At 42.7% G+C, this 15,810-nt stretch overlaps 1 protein-coding gene across 19 annotated transcripts in view; it reads right to left on the bottom strand.

Moving 5' to 3' along the window:
- Positions 1–1,905: 1,905 nt before the first annotated feature.
- Positions 1,906–15,810, bottom strand: part of LAMA2 (laminin subunit alpha 2) — a 352,990-nt gene continuing 339,085 nt past the window's right edge. For 11 of the 19 annotated variants that reach the window (XM_083434695.1, XM_083434691.1, XM_083434690.1 and 8 more), the window contains 8 exons: positions 15,331–15,390; positions 12,865–12,977; positions 11,577–11,766; positions 10,092–10,247; positions 8,536–8,689; positions 7,479–7,609; positions 5,886–6,108; positions 1,906–2,302 (listed from right to left, as the gene is read on the bottom strand). In XM_083434695.1, the coding sequence (XP_083290821.1) occupies positions 2,145–2,302; positions 5,886–6,108; positions 7,479–7,609; positions 8,536–8,689; positions 10,092–10,247; positions 11,577–11,766; positions 12,865–12,977; positions 15,331–15,390 (1,185 nt within the window). In that variant the 3' untranslated portion in view covers positions 1,906–2,144. The remainder of the gene's footprint in view (positions 2,303–5,885; positions 6,109–7,478; positions 7,610–8,535; positions 8,690–10,091; positions 10,248–11,576; positions 11,767–12,864; positions 12,978–15,330; positions 15,391–15,810) is intronic. The other 8 variants (XM_083434696.1, XM_083434693.1, XM_083434700.1 and 5 more) reach the window with 1 other exon arrangement.

Here is a 15,810-nt window from a genome sequence, read left to right on the forward strand (position 1 = left end):
TTATTGAGCTGGGCTACACACGTGTGAATGATTTGGACTTTGCCGTCCTAGACTGAGTCTATGGTCCTTATTTATACAGACTCTTGCATATTTTGCTGGCAGGGGAATGTATATCATGCTTATATGAGGATGCACATTTTTATATTTCTGTTTGTTTGTGGGATTATAGGGACAACTTGGAAACTTAGCTGAGCCCCAGGCTATTTGCTGTCAGGGTAGTGAAACCTTCATTGCAGATGAGCAGTTTGGCACATTTCTTGTTTTGAGAGGCTTCATGTGGCCCACTGGGCAGAGCCAGTGATTGGCAAGGAAAATCTGTATCTCTAAGTAGCCAACCTGGAAGGTTTTTAGTTTAAGGTGAAACTCAGCATAAGGAAAAGCATTATAAGCCTGGAATACTTCTGGAAGCCTGGTGGGTTGAGGGGCTGTTTAGTACAAAGAAAGTGGGTGACATTTTAATCTACTTTATTTTGCTGTTCTGCTCTAAAGGGAATATACTAGTTTTCTGTAACTTTTGCATTGCATCTTTTCCCACTGTCCATTTAAAATATGCACGTATGGAATACAATGTTTGATGTGTTTAATGACTTATGCAAATGTCACTCATTATTAGTTCATGTCACTCATTATTAGTTCACCTGCTGATTTTTCTAATGCTATAAAGTAATCTGGCAAAGGAAAATGAGTATGCCATGTGTGGAATGTGGAATGTGTTAATGTCTTACAGCACCATGAGTACCAAAGAGCAGCTATATATTTTTTAAAAAGCACAGAACATTATAAAGCTGTCCAAACTATATATTAGGATTTCAATCCAACATGTTCTTTGTAGCAACATTGCACAAATTCCTTAGGCAGCGAACAGTGACATCCCCATAACTCCCTCCCTACCAGATACACAAAAGAAAACTTTGAGTCCTGCATATCATGGAAAGAGTGCATTACACAGAGTATAGAAAACACTAGCAGAGTGCATGGAAAACATTCAGAAGCAGGGAAACAATACTGTTTTCTTAAAATGTCCTGATAGCTTTACTGTTGAGTTTTTTTCATTAATCTGACACAGTGATGGTGGACTTGGTTTTGACAACCCTAGATCCAGACAAACAAGCCTAACACATTGGGCATCTCCATATGTAATTGTAGAAGATGCCCAAACCCTCTTCACAATACACTTTCTCCACTTCCTGTGAACTTTATTAAACTTCTTAGTTGCTTTATCTTGCCCAGGGCAACACAAAGTGACTTACAACCAAATACAGAAAGGGAGCACACTTTTCCCTGCAGAGACATGCATGACACGTGCATCTCACTGTAGGGGCTGACCATGAGACTACAGGTTTCAGACCAGAAGCACCTATACTGTTTGTTATTGCAAAGTACAAAAAGTAATGGCAGCACAAGGAATATTAAAGTGGTTTCTCTATTCCAATTAAATCTTGATCAGGCCTGTGAATCTCACTGCCCTTCGATGAAGTCTTTGTTTCTCCCACCAGAACCTGATATGGATGACAAATGCCTTGCAGGAAGCCAGTGATCCCGTTATTTGCTCATCTGTTTTACCACTTTACCATAACAGCCCAAACCATCCTAAGCTAAAACATGAAATTGTTCTGCTGGACCTGTTCCAGCCACAGAGTGGAAAGGAAAAGTGGAAGTGAGGCCAAAGGTCCCAGAAAAAACACCCCCAGGGGAAATTACATTATCCATTACCACTGGCAACCAACACTAGAAGGTGGGGTACATAAAACTGGCTATCTTTATCTCAACATGCCCATACAAATTGAACCATATCTCCATTTTGTACTTGAAGACTGTGGGTCTGTGTTAATACAATTCCATTCCTCAAAACGATACTAAAAAGATTTCACTTCAAACTCGGGGAAAAGACTGACACATCACACATGAATAGCTTGCAACTTTATTCATTCCAAGGGGAAAATGTTCTTCATCTAATGTTTTGTTTTTAGAAGCACACCCTGAAATAGCACCATTTTGACTATGTAACAGGCTGAAGTCAAAATATTTGCAAAAGGGCCTTTTTATTATGAAGGTAATGTGTATATATAGGATTCTTTAAAAATCTGAGGCACTTTTTTTGGTTTAAAGTGGTCAGGCTCATATCAGAGTCGGATGATGTCCTGTTAATTTGTAGGGCAAGATAGAGGCTGAACTCCCTTTATCTCCAAGGCTTTGCTGAAGTTAATCTCAAGAGGCTTAGCAGTTCCTTTGGTGAGCTTCATGGATCTAATGCATCCTTTGAAACGGATGTTAGTGGTCAGGCCAAACTGGTTCAGTCCATCTGTGAGGGAAGAAAGAAAAAACCGAAGGTAATTATTCAGACCTCTCTCTCTCTCCTAAAAATAAACATTTCCTTCATATTTCATTTCCTGTGCAGCATTTATGAGTAGAAAGCAATGTGAGCTGCAGGTGGAATCCAATTGAGCCCTTATGCTCATGGAGGGTTTTCTGATCCAGCAGATACTTCTGCTAAGGGACCAGGACGGGAGATGGCTTAGGCTACATGCCATATATTTAACTGATAATGCATACCTTACAAAAGACAAACTTTGTCAAGTCACACTACAGTTCTCTTGTGGTACTGAAGGTGTCCTAACTTTTTTTAAAAAATAAAAACTAAGAGATAAACAGGGAAAGGCACATCTATTGTCTCCACTTTAAATCCATGGTCTTTTTCAGTTTACATTTAGTGGGACTGGGAGACACTTTTGTCATAGACATCTTGTGGTTGGGGGAAAGAGATGGGGTGGTGGTGTTCTTTCGTTCTATTGCCTAGTGTTAGTGTAGGGATTTGTGTCAGCATCACGTGGGTAGGTCCTCTGTTTATGTAATTATATTGATAATGCGAGAAATTAGAGGGTTCTGAGGTTGATTGATTGAATGGAGGGGTAGGTTGTTGGGTCAGGCTAGCCATATTGATTTGTATGTTGTGCTGTGTATGTGATAAAGGGGAACCATACTAGGGTGAAGGCATCCTCCTTTGCTTGTCCCTGTGCCTAGTTTAAGTTTGTTGATAAACTTCTCTAGTAAGGTGGTTTCCCATACATTTTGGTACCAGTGGTCTATGTTCACTCCTGATAGGTCCCTTCCAAAGTCTAGGTTTGTACTTTGGATTTCTAGCTGCTGTGAGTAAATGACTTATGAGTTCCTTGTCATGTGTGTGTGGTTGTCCTGGAAGATATTTAATAAGGCTAGTTCTAGAGTAGTGTCTATTACCCGTTTTGTTATTTTGGAAATTTCGTGCAGCACTGATACTCAGAAGGATTGAACTTTGGGGCATTCCCACCACATGTGCAGGTATGTGTTGACTTGCCAGCATTTAGATGAGATTCCTGGGTACAGTGGTACCTCTGGATGTGAACGGGATCCATTCTGGAGCCCCGTTCGCATCCTGAGCAGAACGCAACCCGTGTCTGTGCGTGTGCGGGTCATGATTTGCCGCTTCTGCACGTGACGTCATTTTGAGCGTCTGCACATGTGTGAGTGGCGAAACCCGGAAGTAACCTGTTCCGTTACTTCCAGGTCGCCATGGAACGCAACCTGAAAACGCTTAACCTGAAGCTACTTTAACCCGAGGTATGACTGTATATAAGCACCAGCTTCTGTGGTGTTGGGTATAGGTCTGGGTGATGTTTTAATACATCTCCCGGGACTGGTATGTGGGCCAGAGCGCAATGGCTGCTTCACCCAGTGGGCTATTGCAGGTGAAACCGCCACTGCTCCTGAATCCCTTTGTCACTAGCGCACAGTGTGCCAAAGGAGAAACAAGCTGCAGCTGGTCACTGGTGGCAGAGGGACTCAGGAGTGGTTGTGGTTTCACTTGCAATATACCCCTGGGTGAAACCACCATCCCACTCTGGCCATCATACAATGTAGGGAGGAACAAGCATCACGTTCAAACGTCTCCATTGAGGGGTGCGCATCTTTCTGCCCCTCAGTGGAGAAGTCTAGCAGAGACCGTACTGTACCTCCACCTTATGCAAGGTGGGGGCTCTGTTACACTTCTCCACTGAGTCGCAGGCAGCTGCGTTGAGGGAGGCAGCCCCCCCCATGTGAGCAAAAGGACAGGGCAGGTGGATTGCTGCCCTCCCCTGACCATGTGAATGAAGCTTAACAGGCTCCATGTGCTTGGCTGCCTTTTCCTGAGATGGTGGGCTGCGTATTTCCTCTGGGGTGGTCAGATGCAGGGCGTCTGCTCAGGCAGGCTGGACTTTGAGGGAGCCACTCTCCGTAGCTTGTTCCCTCCAGGGGTGGAGAGATGCCCTTGCGCCTGGCGGGAGGACAAAGCTGCATTGACCCCAGCCCCACGAGGCCCTGGGGTGAAACCAGTTCAGCTCCTCCAGCAGGAATAGCAGTGATTTCAGCCCAGCATTTCGTGGGACCAGGGCCAATGTAGCTTTGTCCTCCCTCCGTTTCAACATCATCACAATGCCAGATCATCATGATTGGCTGGTGATACACTGTGATGTTTAAAAGCTGACATTGCCCAATCCATGTGTCTGCCCCCACAGCTTTTCAAGTCCCTTTCTCTGGAATATCACCCAAGCCTGAGCCTGAATATTCCAACATGGCTATTGATGACAAAAAATAGAAAATAATAAAGAAGGGTAATTGGAGCTTTATGATTGACTGATTTATTTCATTTATAACCCAAGATGCAGGTGGGGAACTTGTAGCCCTCCAGATGTTGGTCCTGATTTACGACTGTTGCCACTGCTGGCTTGGGCTGCTAGGGTATCTTAGTCCTACAACATCAGGTTGGTCACAGGTTTCCTATCCCAACTGGTCTTGTTACACATACAGGAAACTGTGTACCTGCTAAACATTTGGTGGTTTAGGATAGTTTTGATTCACTACAAACTGGCTGGACTACCCATTTCACCATCAGGTGGTGTTTTTCAAAATAGTTCCACTGATTTTATGTTATTTATTTTTCTTAATATGCATAGACTGCTTGATTGTTTAAAACAACAACACCCTCAACGGGTTTACAAAAACGTAAAACAATAAAATCAACAGACATTTGCAACCTATTTTAAAATATACAAAAAGTTAAACCACTAAAACAGATTAAAATGACCTCAAATTCCTAAGCATATGGGTAAGCTTGCCTAGACAGGAATGTTTTTAGCAGGCACCAAAAAAAAGATCAAGTGCCACAGAAGCCCTCCATAGAGTGCATTGCACCAGTGGATGAACTGCTGTGGGAAGGCTTTCCTGACCCTCAAATGGCTGTAGCTGTTGAGCCGGTCACAATGCATAAAAGGCACTTGCAGTAGCTGAGTCTCCAGTGACACAGCTGGACCCAGAAGCACCTCCAAACTACCTGCTCAGTTGGGGGGGGGGAATGCTACTCCATCTGGAGTAGGCAACTGAGTTACTCAAGATTCAAGCTCAGCTTCCTTTTCACCATCCATTTCACCTCTGCATCCCAGCAATGGCCCAGGGACTGCACAATCTCTCCACGCTCAGTTGTCCTGGAGAAATAGAGCTGAGTGTCATCAGCATACTGATATCATCTCACCCTGAAACTCCTAATGACTGCTTCCAGCGGCTTCCTATAGATATTACATAGCGCTGGAAATAGTGTAGGGGGCTGAAAGGCACTCACCCAAGGCTATGTCCTGGACTCTGCCTTGAAGGTAGGATTGGAACCACTGTGATAGTTGTCCCAATTCCCATTCCATAAAGGCAGTTCAGGAGGATACCATGGTGAATGCAGTATCAAAAGCTGATGAGAGATCAGAAGCCAGGTCACTCTCTCCCTGTCCTGCTCTTTGCAGAGGTCATCCATCAGGGATGAAACACAGTGAAAAAAACAAACCCTATTTGACGATCACTGGATGTTGAGTTTGTGTACTCACCAGGATATCCTCCAACGAAGACAGGATCATTAGTCTCTGCTGAACTGGAAGCTGCATTCGGACTGATCCCTTCTACGTTGTGGCCATCTACTGTCAGAATTAAACGGTGCTTCATCTTGTGTGCTATAATCCTGTGCCACTTTCCATTACACAAGCTACCTGGAACAGCAGGTTCATAGATGGCAGAGAATCGACCTGCGCCATTATCGACATGGAACATCACCTGGCAAGCAAATTACAGAAACAATTAGGAAAACCAATTAGCTCTAGAAACAAAGCAAAACAAAATGTAATCTGCTAATTGCAAGGCTGGCTGCTATGCTGTCAGAAGGGATAGCCTTAAAGCTATGAGTTGATATACAAGGTATAAAAGCAGAGACTGTTATATGTCATGTTTATGGTGCAGATCCTAACCCATTAAAGGCAGTAGTGGCTTGGTTATCCTCTCCAGCTAAAACAGTGTTTAAATACTTAATCAACATAAATGGATGAATTTGTGCTGTACTCAAAGATCCACTTGAAATTAATTTGCAGCTTTAGAACCCATCTTGGCAGGAAAGCTCAAAATTATGGGCATAATGTTTGTCAATTTACTGCTGCCAAACTAAAATGGGTAATAGACGCAAAATACTGTTTCAGCAGCAGATTTGATGATCCAAGCGTTTGTGAGAACTTGACCAAACTTGCAAAGGGTTTCTCCGTTAACTGTACTGCAGTGTGTGGCACATAATAGTTTCTATGCAGAATTTCCTTTAGAAGAACCGTGATAAGGTTTGGAAAGGCAAACAGAAATTTCATCACAAGGGATCTAGTTATCCTATTCCTACAAACCTGGTAAGGTGCTAAAGTGATATTCTAAACGTGAAAGTGGGACAGAGCAGCCAGGCTCTGCCCTGCAAGTCAGAGAGACACCCATATGTAAACACCCTATTGGGCTTCTTCAGTTGACCTGCAAAGACCTCAAAATGCCAAATGAAACCCTTTTTATACTTAACAAGAAGTACAGAGTGCCTTGGTGATACCTGGTTTTCAGCTAAACACTGTGATTTTTTTGCATAGCCAAGTCAAAAATGATGAAACTTATCATGATACATACTTCAAACCGGTTTCAGATGGTATACTGATGATATCGCCTAGCCCTAGTACTGGTATAAAGACAAAAATCTTGTTGTCGAGCTCCAAGTGCTTTAGACTACAACTCCTCTCATATCCTTGACCAGGAACAGCAAAGGAGGAGGTGTGGTGCTGTGCACCTGGCCTTCCAGCAGCACGGGGGCTGCTGTTTACTGGGCGGAGCAGGATGAGGTGGTGGGGAGATTGGCTCGACTGATGAGCCACATAACACCAATCTGGTGCTTCCACCTTCCCACTCATCCCAGTAAGCAGCAGCACTCCACTGCAGTGCAGCCAGGTACGCAGCACCAGCTCACCTCCTCAGTCACTCCTCCCCTTGCCTATTTGCCATGCTGGCTAGGGCTGGCCGGAGTTGGAGTCCAGAAAATCTAGAAGTCAGCAGGTTAGGTAAATATGGTTTACATGAAGTGGTTGATAAACAGAAGATTGTCTGAACAATTCTCATAGCTCCATACTCACATTTTCATCTACCAACTCAATGCCAAGCCCATCCATTTTTTGGCTGCTGATCCCCAAGAGGACGCCATTTGTCCGAGTTGTGCGGAACTCAAACTCCACTCGCAAATCCAGTCCTACTTTATATGCTCCAACTGAGGAGTGAGGAAGAAAGGCTGTGTCAAGTTCAGAGGCTTGGAAAGAACACCAGTAATATTTTTTTTCACATCACACAAAGACTTGTAATAATGTGGTTGCCACAGTAACAGAAAATACACGGGGCACAGGTACACTGAACTCCTAAGCCCTTTCCTTCAACAAATGGTTAATTTGCCAGCAATGGAAGATTGGCTTTCAGCCTGGGCTTGAGGGCCTCAGTGGGCTCTACTATCCGAGCGAGGTAGAAGATAAAGGATGAGGACATGAAATGTTGGGATCCATCTGTCTTGAGAGACAATCTGTTGGTATCAGTCTGTCTTGAATGCCTCTGGGGGTGAAGTTAACACCTGAATAAGCCTGTCACCATAGGAACATTTCTGTTCATATAAGAGTTCGATGCGATTTTGGGAGTGCAGAAGCTGAAGGGGAGGGCAGGGGGAAGCCTTGTTCCATGAATGTGAATTCTGCTGCACTCAAGGGAGGAAAGTTAGAATCCAAGTCATGTTCTTTGATAAAATAAAATAAGATTATTTAAACAGATATATCAATGTTTTAGAATTGTTGTGGGGTTTATAGTTATAACTGCACAAGTTCTTTGAAATGACACCCTTGTTATTCTTTCATTCATTAAAAGAACTTTTGTAAATTTAATCATAGCCACAATCCTCTGCGAGACCTGATATTACTACTGTTGAACAAAGTACATTTCAACAAGCCTTGCACAGGTAGCAATCCCTGTGGGCCATCATAAAAATCTATATTTCTTTCATTTTGCTTCTTCACTTCTCAGCCTTTATGCTCCGATATATTCATACCTCCCTAGGCAACTGTCTCCTTAGGAGGGCCCAACCATGATTTCTGAAGAACAATTGTAACAATCCCCTGGTGCTCCATTTTGGAATAAAACCTCACATAACGTTACCTGTTTTGGCAAACCCTGTTCCTGAAAAGTATGTTCCTTTCTGTGGATTGGCAAAGCACTTTCCGACATTGTAGCTGGAGGTAGGATTATCCAGGTCGACAGGAGACTCTGTCATTTGGAAATTTCGCATGCATCCATCAATGCTATAGACAACCTGAGTAAGGGTGAAAAAGGTGTTAGTATATGCACAGCTATCTAAAATGCCTTCATCCCACAACTGAAAAAGTCAGAGATATGGCATTGGCGAATAGCTAGCACTTTTAATTCATAGTTCTTGGCTTGCTGAAATGAACAAGACTGATTACATGATTCCTATACAAAAAAAACCCCAGGCATTAATGGGGCAATATCCTTTAATTTTCTGCAGAATCACGTTGCTTAGAGGATATTCTAAGGTTTAGATTACACAAAATGTGGGTCACAGTTTTCTAAGCTTAAGCAAAGGTGACAGAAAATGTGTGGTATAATAGCTTGCCAAATTACATTAGGAATATAAAATGTAATATTTTTCCTGGGTAGAACATATTTCCCACATAACAAAAGTGTGCTTTGAGATTACGGTACTGTTGCTAGCATTTGTACATCTCTTGGACAAGAATGCAGCCATGTGACCTCTACTGTTCAATGATAAATCTGTCTGTCAACTGATTTATTCTTTTTCCAATGCAAATAGATTCTTTTGTCTTCAACAATCAGGTAAACAGACACCTTTCCAAGACGGCCAAAAATTACACTTCTAATTTTTATCCTGTGTTTTAGATTTTTGGGAGATTTTTTTGTATTATATATAAATACAGTATACAGTTGCTGTTGTTTTTTTTAAAAATAAAAATAAAAAAGATACATGTGGAATATTGGTGTGAAGGCTAGGTTGTAACTTAAGGAGTTCACTCACTGGCCCAGCATACAACCCACTGTGAAATTTGTCTTGATAGTGGGAGGAGAGGCCAGCACAGCCACATTACTACCAAGTTCTCTGTGACACTGGCAGTGTAGAGATTCTTTTCTCAGAAACTCTTGTTCATGTTTCCTGGGTAGATGCCAGCAGCGATTGGTGGGGCTGGAACACTCACCTGACCTGCTGCTGCTGGTGCTTCCTTGGAGATAGAAGGTGGGATGGGGCAATGGAGAATCAATCTGGTGTTCCCACCTGTGCACTGCCCCACCATGACATCTGCTACAGGACTCAGCTCAGGCATTACTGGAACACCTTGGGACCTGCTTCCTCATGGATGGATGGATACCACTCTGGTAACACCTTGGACCAGAGAAACAGCTTGGACCACCTGAATGATGTTCCCCATGCCAGCATTCCTAGCCCCTGCAGATGGGCATTGCTGGGAAAGGAATAAGTTCCTCAGCCTCAAAGGGGAGGTTAAGGATGCAGTTTTTGAACTGAGTACCTCAAGTCTTTTAAAGGACACCAGAAGCAAAATGCTCATCCTTGTCTTTTGTTCAGCGTGGCTACACCATGTGCCTGACAGTGGTGTCACGGAACACATAACTAACATTGCGTTAGGATTTTTAAAGAAACACATAAAGTTGTCTTTACTTACGGGACCAATTCTTTTAGTTGTATAATTAATTGGCAATCCTCCAACATACAGCATCCCCACTACATCCAAAATGTCAGCTTTCTTTGGGCTTCTGGTCCTGTTTGTAGCACCATCTACTAAAAGGACACCTTCTTGCTTGGTTCGGAATATTTTTATCTGGAAAAAAGATAGACGTTTAGTACATCGCTGCTGCTGCCGCCACCGCCACCGCCACCACTATATCTAGGTTGTAATCCTATTCATACTGCTTGAGAGCAAGACCCATTGAACACAGTGGAATTTACTTTTGAGTTAACATGCATATGATTTGGTTTGTGATGCAACATCCCTCATTTTTAACGAATGCTAAGTTACCTTCCTTTCACTTAATAGGATTGCGTGCTGTCAGTAGCAGATGGCGTGGTGGCGATGTGCCACTTGACTGCTGGTTGGTCTCTTTGCCGCAGCTTACAAGAAGAGAGTGGCGGAGGCAGCAGGGAGGTTGACGTGGTGTGTTTGGATCACGGAATCTTGCCATTGCCACCTTGCCAGTCTCGCTCTACACAACTTATGGGAGGTCGGATGAGTGGCGAGCCTCACCACAATGTCCGCTACTGTGTGCAGTGCAATCCTATGCATGTTTACTCAGAAATAATTTCCACAATATTCCCTAGGATTTGCTTTGAGGTGACTATAGTTCTGCACCCTTAGACTGAAATCCTACACAGAAGTAAGGTCTATTGGTGTCTGCTTTTGACAAACACGCTTAGGATTGCACTGTTATATTCTGAGGACTGAGGTGCTTAGGAAAATGGCATGTATTCGTAAGACATTGCATAAGCAATCATAATAACCACAGAGTTTTTATGACAACATTCTCCTGACTTGTGGTATTCAGAGGCACCCTCCCTCTGGCAGTGGCTAATAGCTATTGATAGTCTTATGTTCCATGAAATACTAGTGATGGTGTGGAATAGTACTGTTTGCTCTTTTAGAAAACACATTAATCCAAGCAAGCAGGCAGGCAGGCAGGCAGGGGCGAAACTGGCTGAGCATTCTGCTTTCAATAGAAGCCAATCAGAAGCTAACAACTAGGACTTCTGGTGAATAGCAACATTTGCAATACACATGACATTTGTGTTTGAATAAACCCTATGAGAATATTCATGTGTCTCTTGTATTGCTGCCTTGCTTGATTTGGATCCAGACTTTGCTCAAACTGGTGACAGCTTCCTGCCAATCCCACCTTCCCCTATAGTCCCAGGCAACATCCAGGAATCTGCTCCAGAGAGAGGGTTGGACTGGGGGGGGGGGGAATACTATCCACTTCTGCCAATGGGATCCATCCCTTCAATGGGTCAAAAATGTCAGAAGAAGTCATTCCATTTATGGACAGCTAAGATTCTACCCAATCTATTCCTTCTACAATGCTTCCTCATTTGGGATTCCCCTCCCCGTTCCACACATAACCTAATTCTATAGGTGCTGACCATCATTGCTTCATACCTTGTGCCACTGGCCATCATTGATTTTCTCAGGAATCATTGTGCTGGTGTTCCCATGGCCCAGGTCATAACTGAAGTATGGAAAGCCATTCTTTATTTGAACGGTGGCAAAATCAGCATGATTGATCCGAGCCATATAGAAGAGCAACCCATTTTCAGCCTCAGTTCGGATTTCAAATTCAATGGTAAGTCTATACATTTGGAAAAAAGACCACAAAGTCGGGAAGCATTAATCTGCTTTATCTTTCACTCTTCGTCATAAAACTAACATTGCTAAAGGCAACATTATTTATAAGACAAATAAAACTAAGATACCCATTTCCTATTTCTGAACTTGCCAAGGTGTATGGATACAGTATTCATGCACTTACTGCATAGACTTGATTTAGAGCTAGAACAATATCATCTTTATGTGGTGCAGAAAAATAAGGGATAAAAACTTGTCCCTCTGCCCACAAAAGGCCAATAGATCATTTTAAGAGCAAACAGGTTTTCAGTTTACTGAACTGGATAGGTGTGAGTTCTAAGTAGAATGGGGTTAGCCATTCCATCCAAAAGCAAGTCTGGGTCCAGACCCTTAAATGAAAAACATAAAATAGATGAATTCAAACAATAATTAGCATCCAAAGAAAAACTCACGGAAGGCTGTGAGGCTGCCTTCTATATACATAAGTGAAACTGAAACTGATGTTCTAAATATCAGCTTATATGTAAATGTGTAAATTCATACTTCAAAATATTTACTGCAAAAAAGATTCTTAATAGTGTAATCCTATGTATATCTCCTCAGAAACAATTCCCGTTGATTTTAATAATTCTTAGTCCCATAGGATTAAGTGTCTATAGCTTTAAGTGCCCATAGATTGCAGTTTAAATAATTCTAGGAAATTAGTGACTTCCAGCAACACAGAAATGTTCTTGTCTGTGACTTGCTAAATATAGACCAATTAATTTTGTCTCCTTGGCACTTTTGCTTTATTATTATTTTTGCTCTGTTGGGCTTTTTCAGGAGTGAGACACATATTAAAGAGCTACACTGATTTAGGAAAGGAGCTTCAAGTCTAACATGGAATTCTTGCTAAGTGTAGCATCTAACGTTGTTGAGCTGAGTTTTAGAAGAACAAGAACATTTCAAACGGTCATTTTGTGCAGCATGAAATGAAGAGAAACTTGTACAGCTCCTTCAATTGTGGCTGTCCTGCCTAAAAGCATATCCAGCACTACTCATCCCACACTACTCTACCACAATGCGTTTCACCACCATATCATCTCAAAAGTATGGAACATACTTATTCTTAACTTTGGTGTCATCAAATGCAACTGCAATATGACTGTTCCTTGAGAGGCCAAATTGCTTGCCGCCTTCCAAGGTAATTGGCTCCACATCAGCAGCGCAGTGTTCCTGCAAAACAAAACACCGCCATCATCTCTTATTCATCGTGCTCTATTAGTTTAGCATGGAGCCCTTCCCACACACTCTTAAGGAAAGCAGGTGACATTTTGTATGACGGGTCGATCATGCCAGTATCTCAGTTTTGTAAACAGCAGAATTCACACAGGAGATGCATCCTAAAACAAGGTTTCTCTTTCTTCCTGTGCTTGCCTTTTTGCTTTAAAGCAGAAGTAAGTAGTGCTGCATCTATGCACCAGACCCAATTCTACATCTGCTTTTGGGGGCATACCAGCTAAAACATAATCATCATAGGTTAGGTGAGTGAATCAAACTCAGTTTTTTATGTCATAAGCACATAAGACAAGCCCTGCTGGATCAGCCCAATAGCCCATATAGTCCATCATCCTGTTTTCACTAGGGACGCGGTTGGCGCTGTGGTCTAAACCACTGAGCCTCTTGGGCTTGCCGATTGGAAGGTCAGCGGTTCGAATCCCCACAACGGAGTGAGCTCCTGTTGCTCTGTCCCAGCTCCTGCCAACCTAGCAGTTCTCAAGCATGCCTGTGCAAGTGGATAAATAGGTACCGCTCTGGCGGGAAGGTTAGTGGTGTTTCTGTGTGCTCTGGTTTCTGTCATGGTGTTCCGTTGCGCCAGAAGCGGTTTAGTCATGCTGGCCACATGGCCCGGAAAGCTGGCTGTGGACAAACGCCGACTTCCTTGGCCTGAAAGCGAGATGAGCGCCGCAACCCCATAGTCGCCTTTGACTGGACTTAACCATCCAGGGATCCTATACCTTTTTACCTTTACCTGTTTTCACTATGGCCAGCCAGATTCCCGTGGGAAACCTGAGGTGAGGAGGAGGACCTGAGTTCCCCTGGGGGTTCTGGCAACTGGTATGCAGAAGCATGCTGAAGACTTTGGAATTCCCTCTCTTAAATTTTATGTGAAAACTCTTCTTTTTACATTTGATACTCTAGCTACAGACATAAGTAAATCAGTGCCATGTACTAAAGAACCACATGAACATGAATGCCATATTATATGTTTTCTGCTTCTAGTGGATATGCTATGAAGAGGATAAATGAATAGGCTGACACAAGCAATTCACAAGAGAAAAATGTTTCAGGGCAAAAATAGGTCCAAATATACATATTACAAAACATTTTGTTTAATAGCCCCGGGTAACCACTTTCGTCTGCTTTTATTCTAATTCAGTGGAGATTAGACTGCAATGTGTGGAGTTCTGTCCATAAAACATTTTCAAAACATCATCAATTATACATTCGGAAGCAAGACATTTACGCTTTAAAGAGGAATCTCCTTTCTTTTATGCTTCAGCAACATGCAACCAATCACAATGATCTGGGTATCAGCTTTCAAATGGGGTTTTGGGGGGGATAAACATTCTCTTCAAAAGAGAAAGGGCACAAAGAGAAAGAGCACAAAGATGTTAAAGGCACTTCCAGACATAGTGCTTTCAGAGAAATTGATGTTCCGAATGCAAGTGTTGGTCACTGAAAATCTGCACGTTCAGAGTGCCAGTTATGGTTTCTGCAGCTGCTCCAGATGAACCAGCAATATCTATGGAGGCTGCTATTATGTCCTGAAAGACCAGGTTCACCTAGACCCCCACAAAGGGAAGATTTTTTTTCTTTTGAGGTACTTTTTGCTGCATGTCCTGCTATGAACCAGAAAGTAAGTCAGGAGGACGTCTGGAAGAGCCCTGTTGCAAATGTGTGAGGCTAGTCCTTCAGCAACTGACCATTGGCAAAGGGAAATCTCACGCTCCTGCACATTCAGGTCCACATCTATTTTAACAGAGTTGCGTATATTTTTTTTCTGTCAGTTGCATAAACGGGCCCTCCACCATTTGATTGGCATGGACCAGGAAAGACTATAAAGATGCTTAGTGAAACCCAAATTATATTAAATACTACAATGGACCAAAAATGCTCAGAGGGAGAAGATGAAAGCATTCATGTTTATTAGAAATGTTACTGGAATGGGAATGTATAGCTTTTTTTGAAAAGACTGAAACTTTACAACCATGTACGCCGAAGAACAGCTTCAAGAATGAACCTTTTAATTAATTCTTTTAGCTGAAATCTTATTGATGTGACATTTCCTGTGAGACAGGAAATTGATACCTTCAGTAGAGCAGTTTGAGCAAATGGGAAGACTGCTGTCTGACTGTCTCACACATTCGTCTGCAAAGCTGCACTACGGCGGGTGGGTGGGTGGAAAGAGAAAAAGCCATTTAGTAGCAAAGCAAGAAGATAAAATCACTGTGAAACAGCACTGCAGCATCTAGCAGTGTTAAATAAAACCAGGGTGGGGGAAATTGGGAAAAACACTGGGAGATACCGTCACAGTGCCAAAGTCAGCTGAAATGTTGGCGCTCTTCACTTCAGCAGCAAGCAAGTCCTAAGAAGCAGTAAATAACATGAGGCAGAAGCAGCAATCACTGAAGTTGTCTCGCTACACACACACTATAGTGTTTGCAGCAGAAAGAGAGCTACTGTAGGACTCTAATATCCAGAACGCCCAACCTATAGTTATTAGTTTATTATTTTTAAAATCTTCTTCCTCAGAAATGAAGACTATCCATATTCAAAATACAAATTAAGCTTTGTTTATGCCTGCATTAAACCTGCAACATAAAATACAGGACAAAGCAACAGCAAATAAACTCCAGCAGCTGAAATCCTTTCCAGGAGCAAACAAAATTGGCCAATCCTCACTGGGGCCCAGAGTGGTGGGTTTTCTGTGGCATGTGCAGCCCTGCCTCCTCCTGCTGCCTGGAGCAGAAGGTTGGAGGGTGGGAGATAATAATTTCCCACCATT

The sequence above is a fragment of the Podarcis tiliguerta genome, assembly GCF_965153285.1.
Source record: "Podarcis tiliguerta genome assembly, chromosome: 3".
In the NCBI taxonomy this organism is placed as follows: Eukaryota; Metazoa; Chordata; class Lepidosauria; order Squamata; family Lacertidae; genus Podarcis; species Podarcis tiliguerta.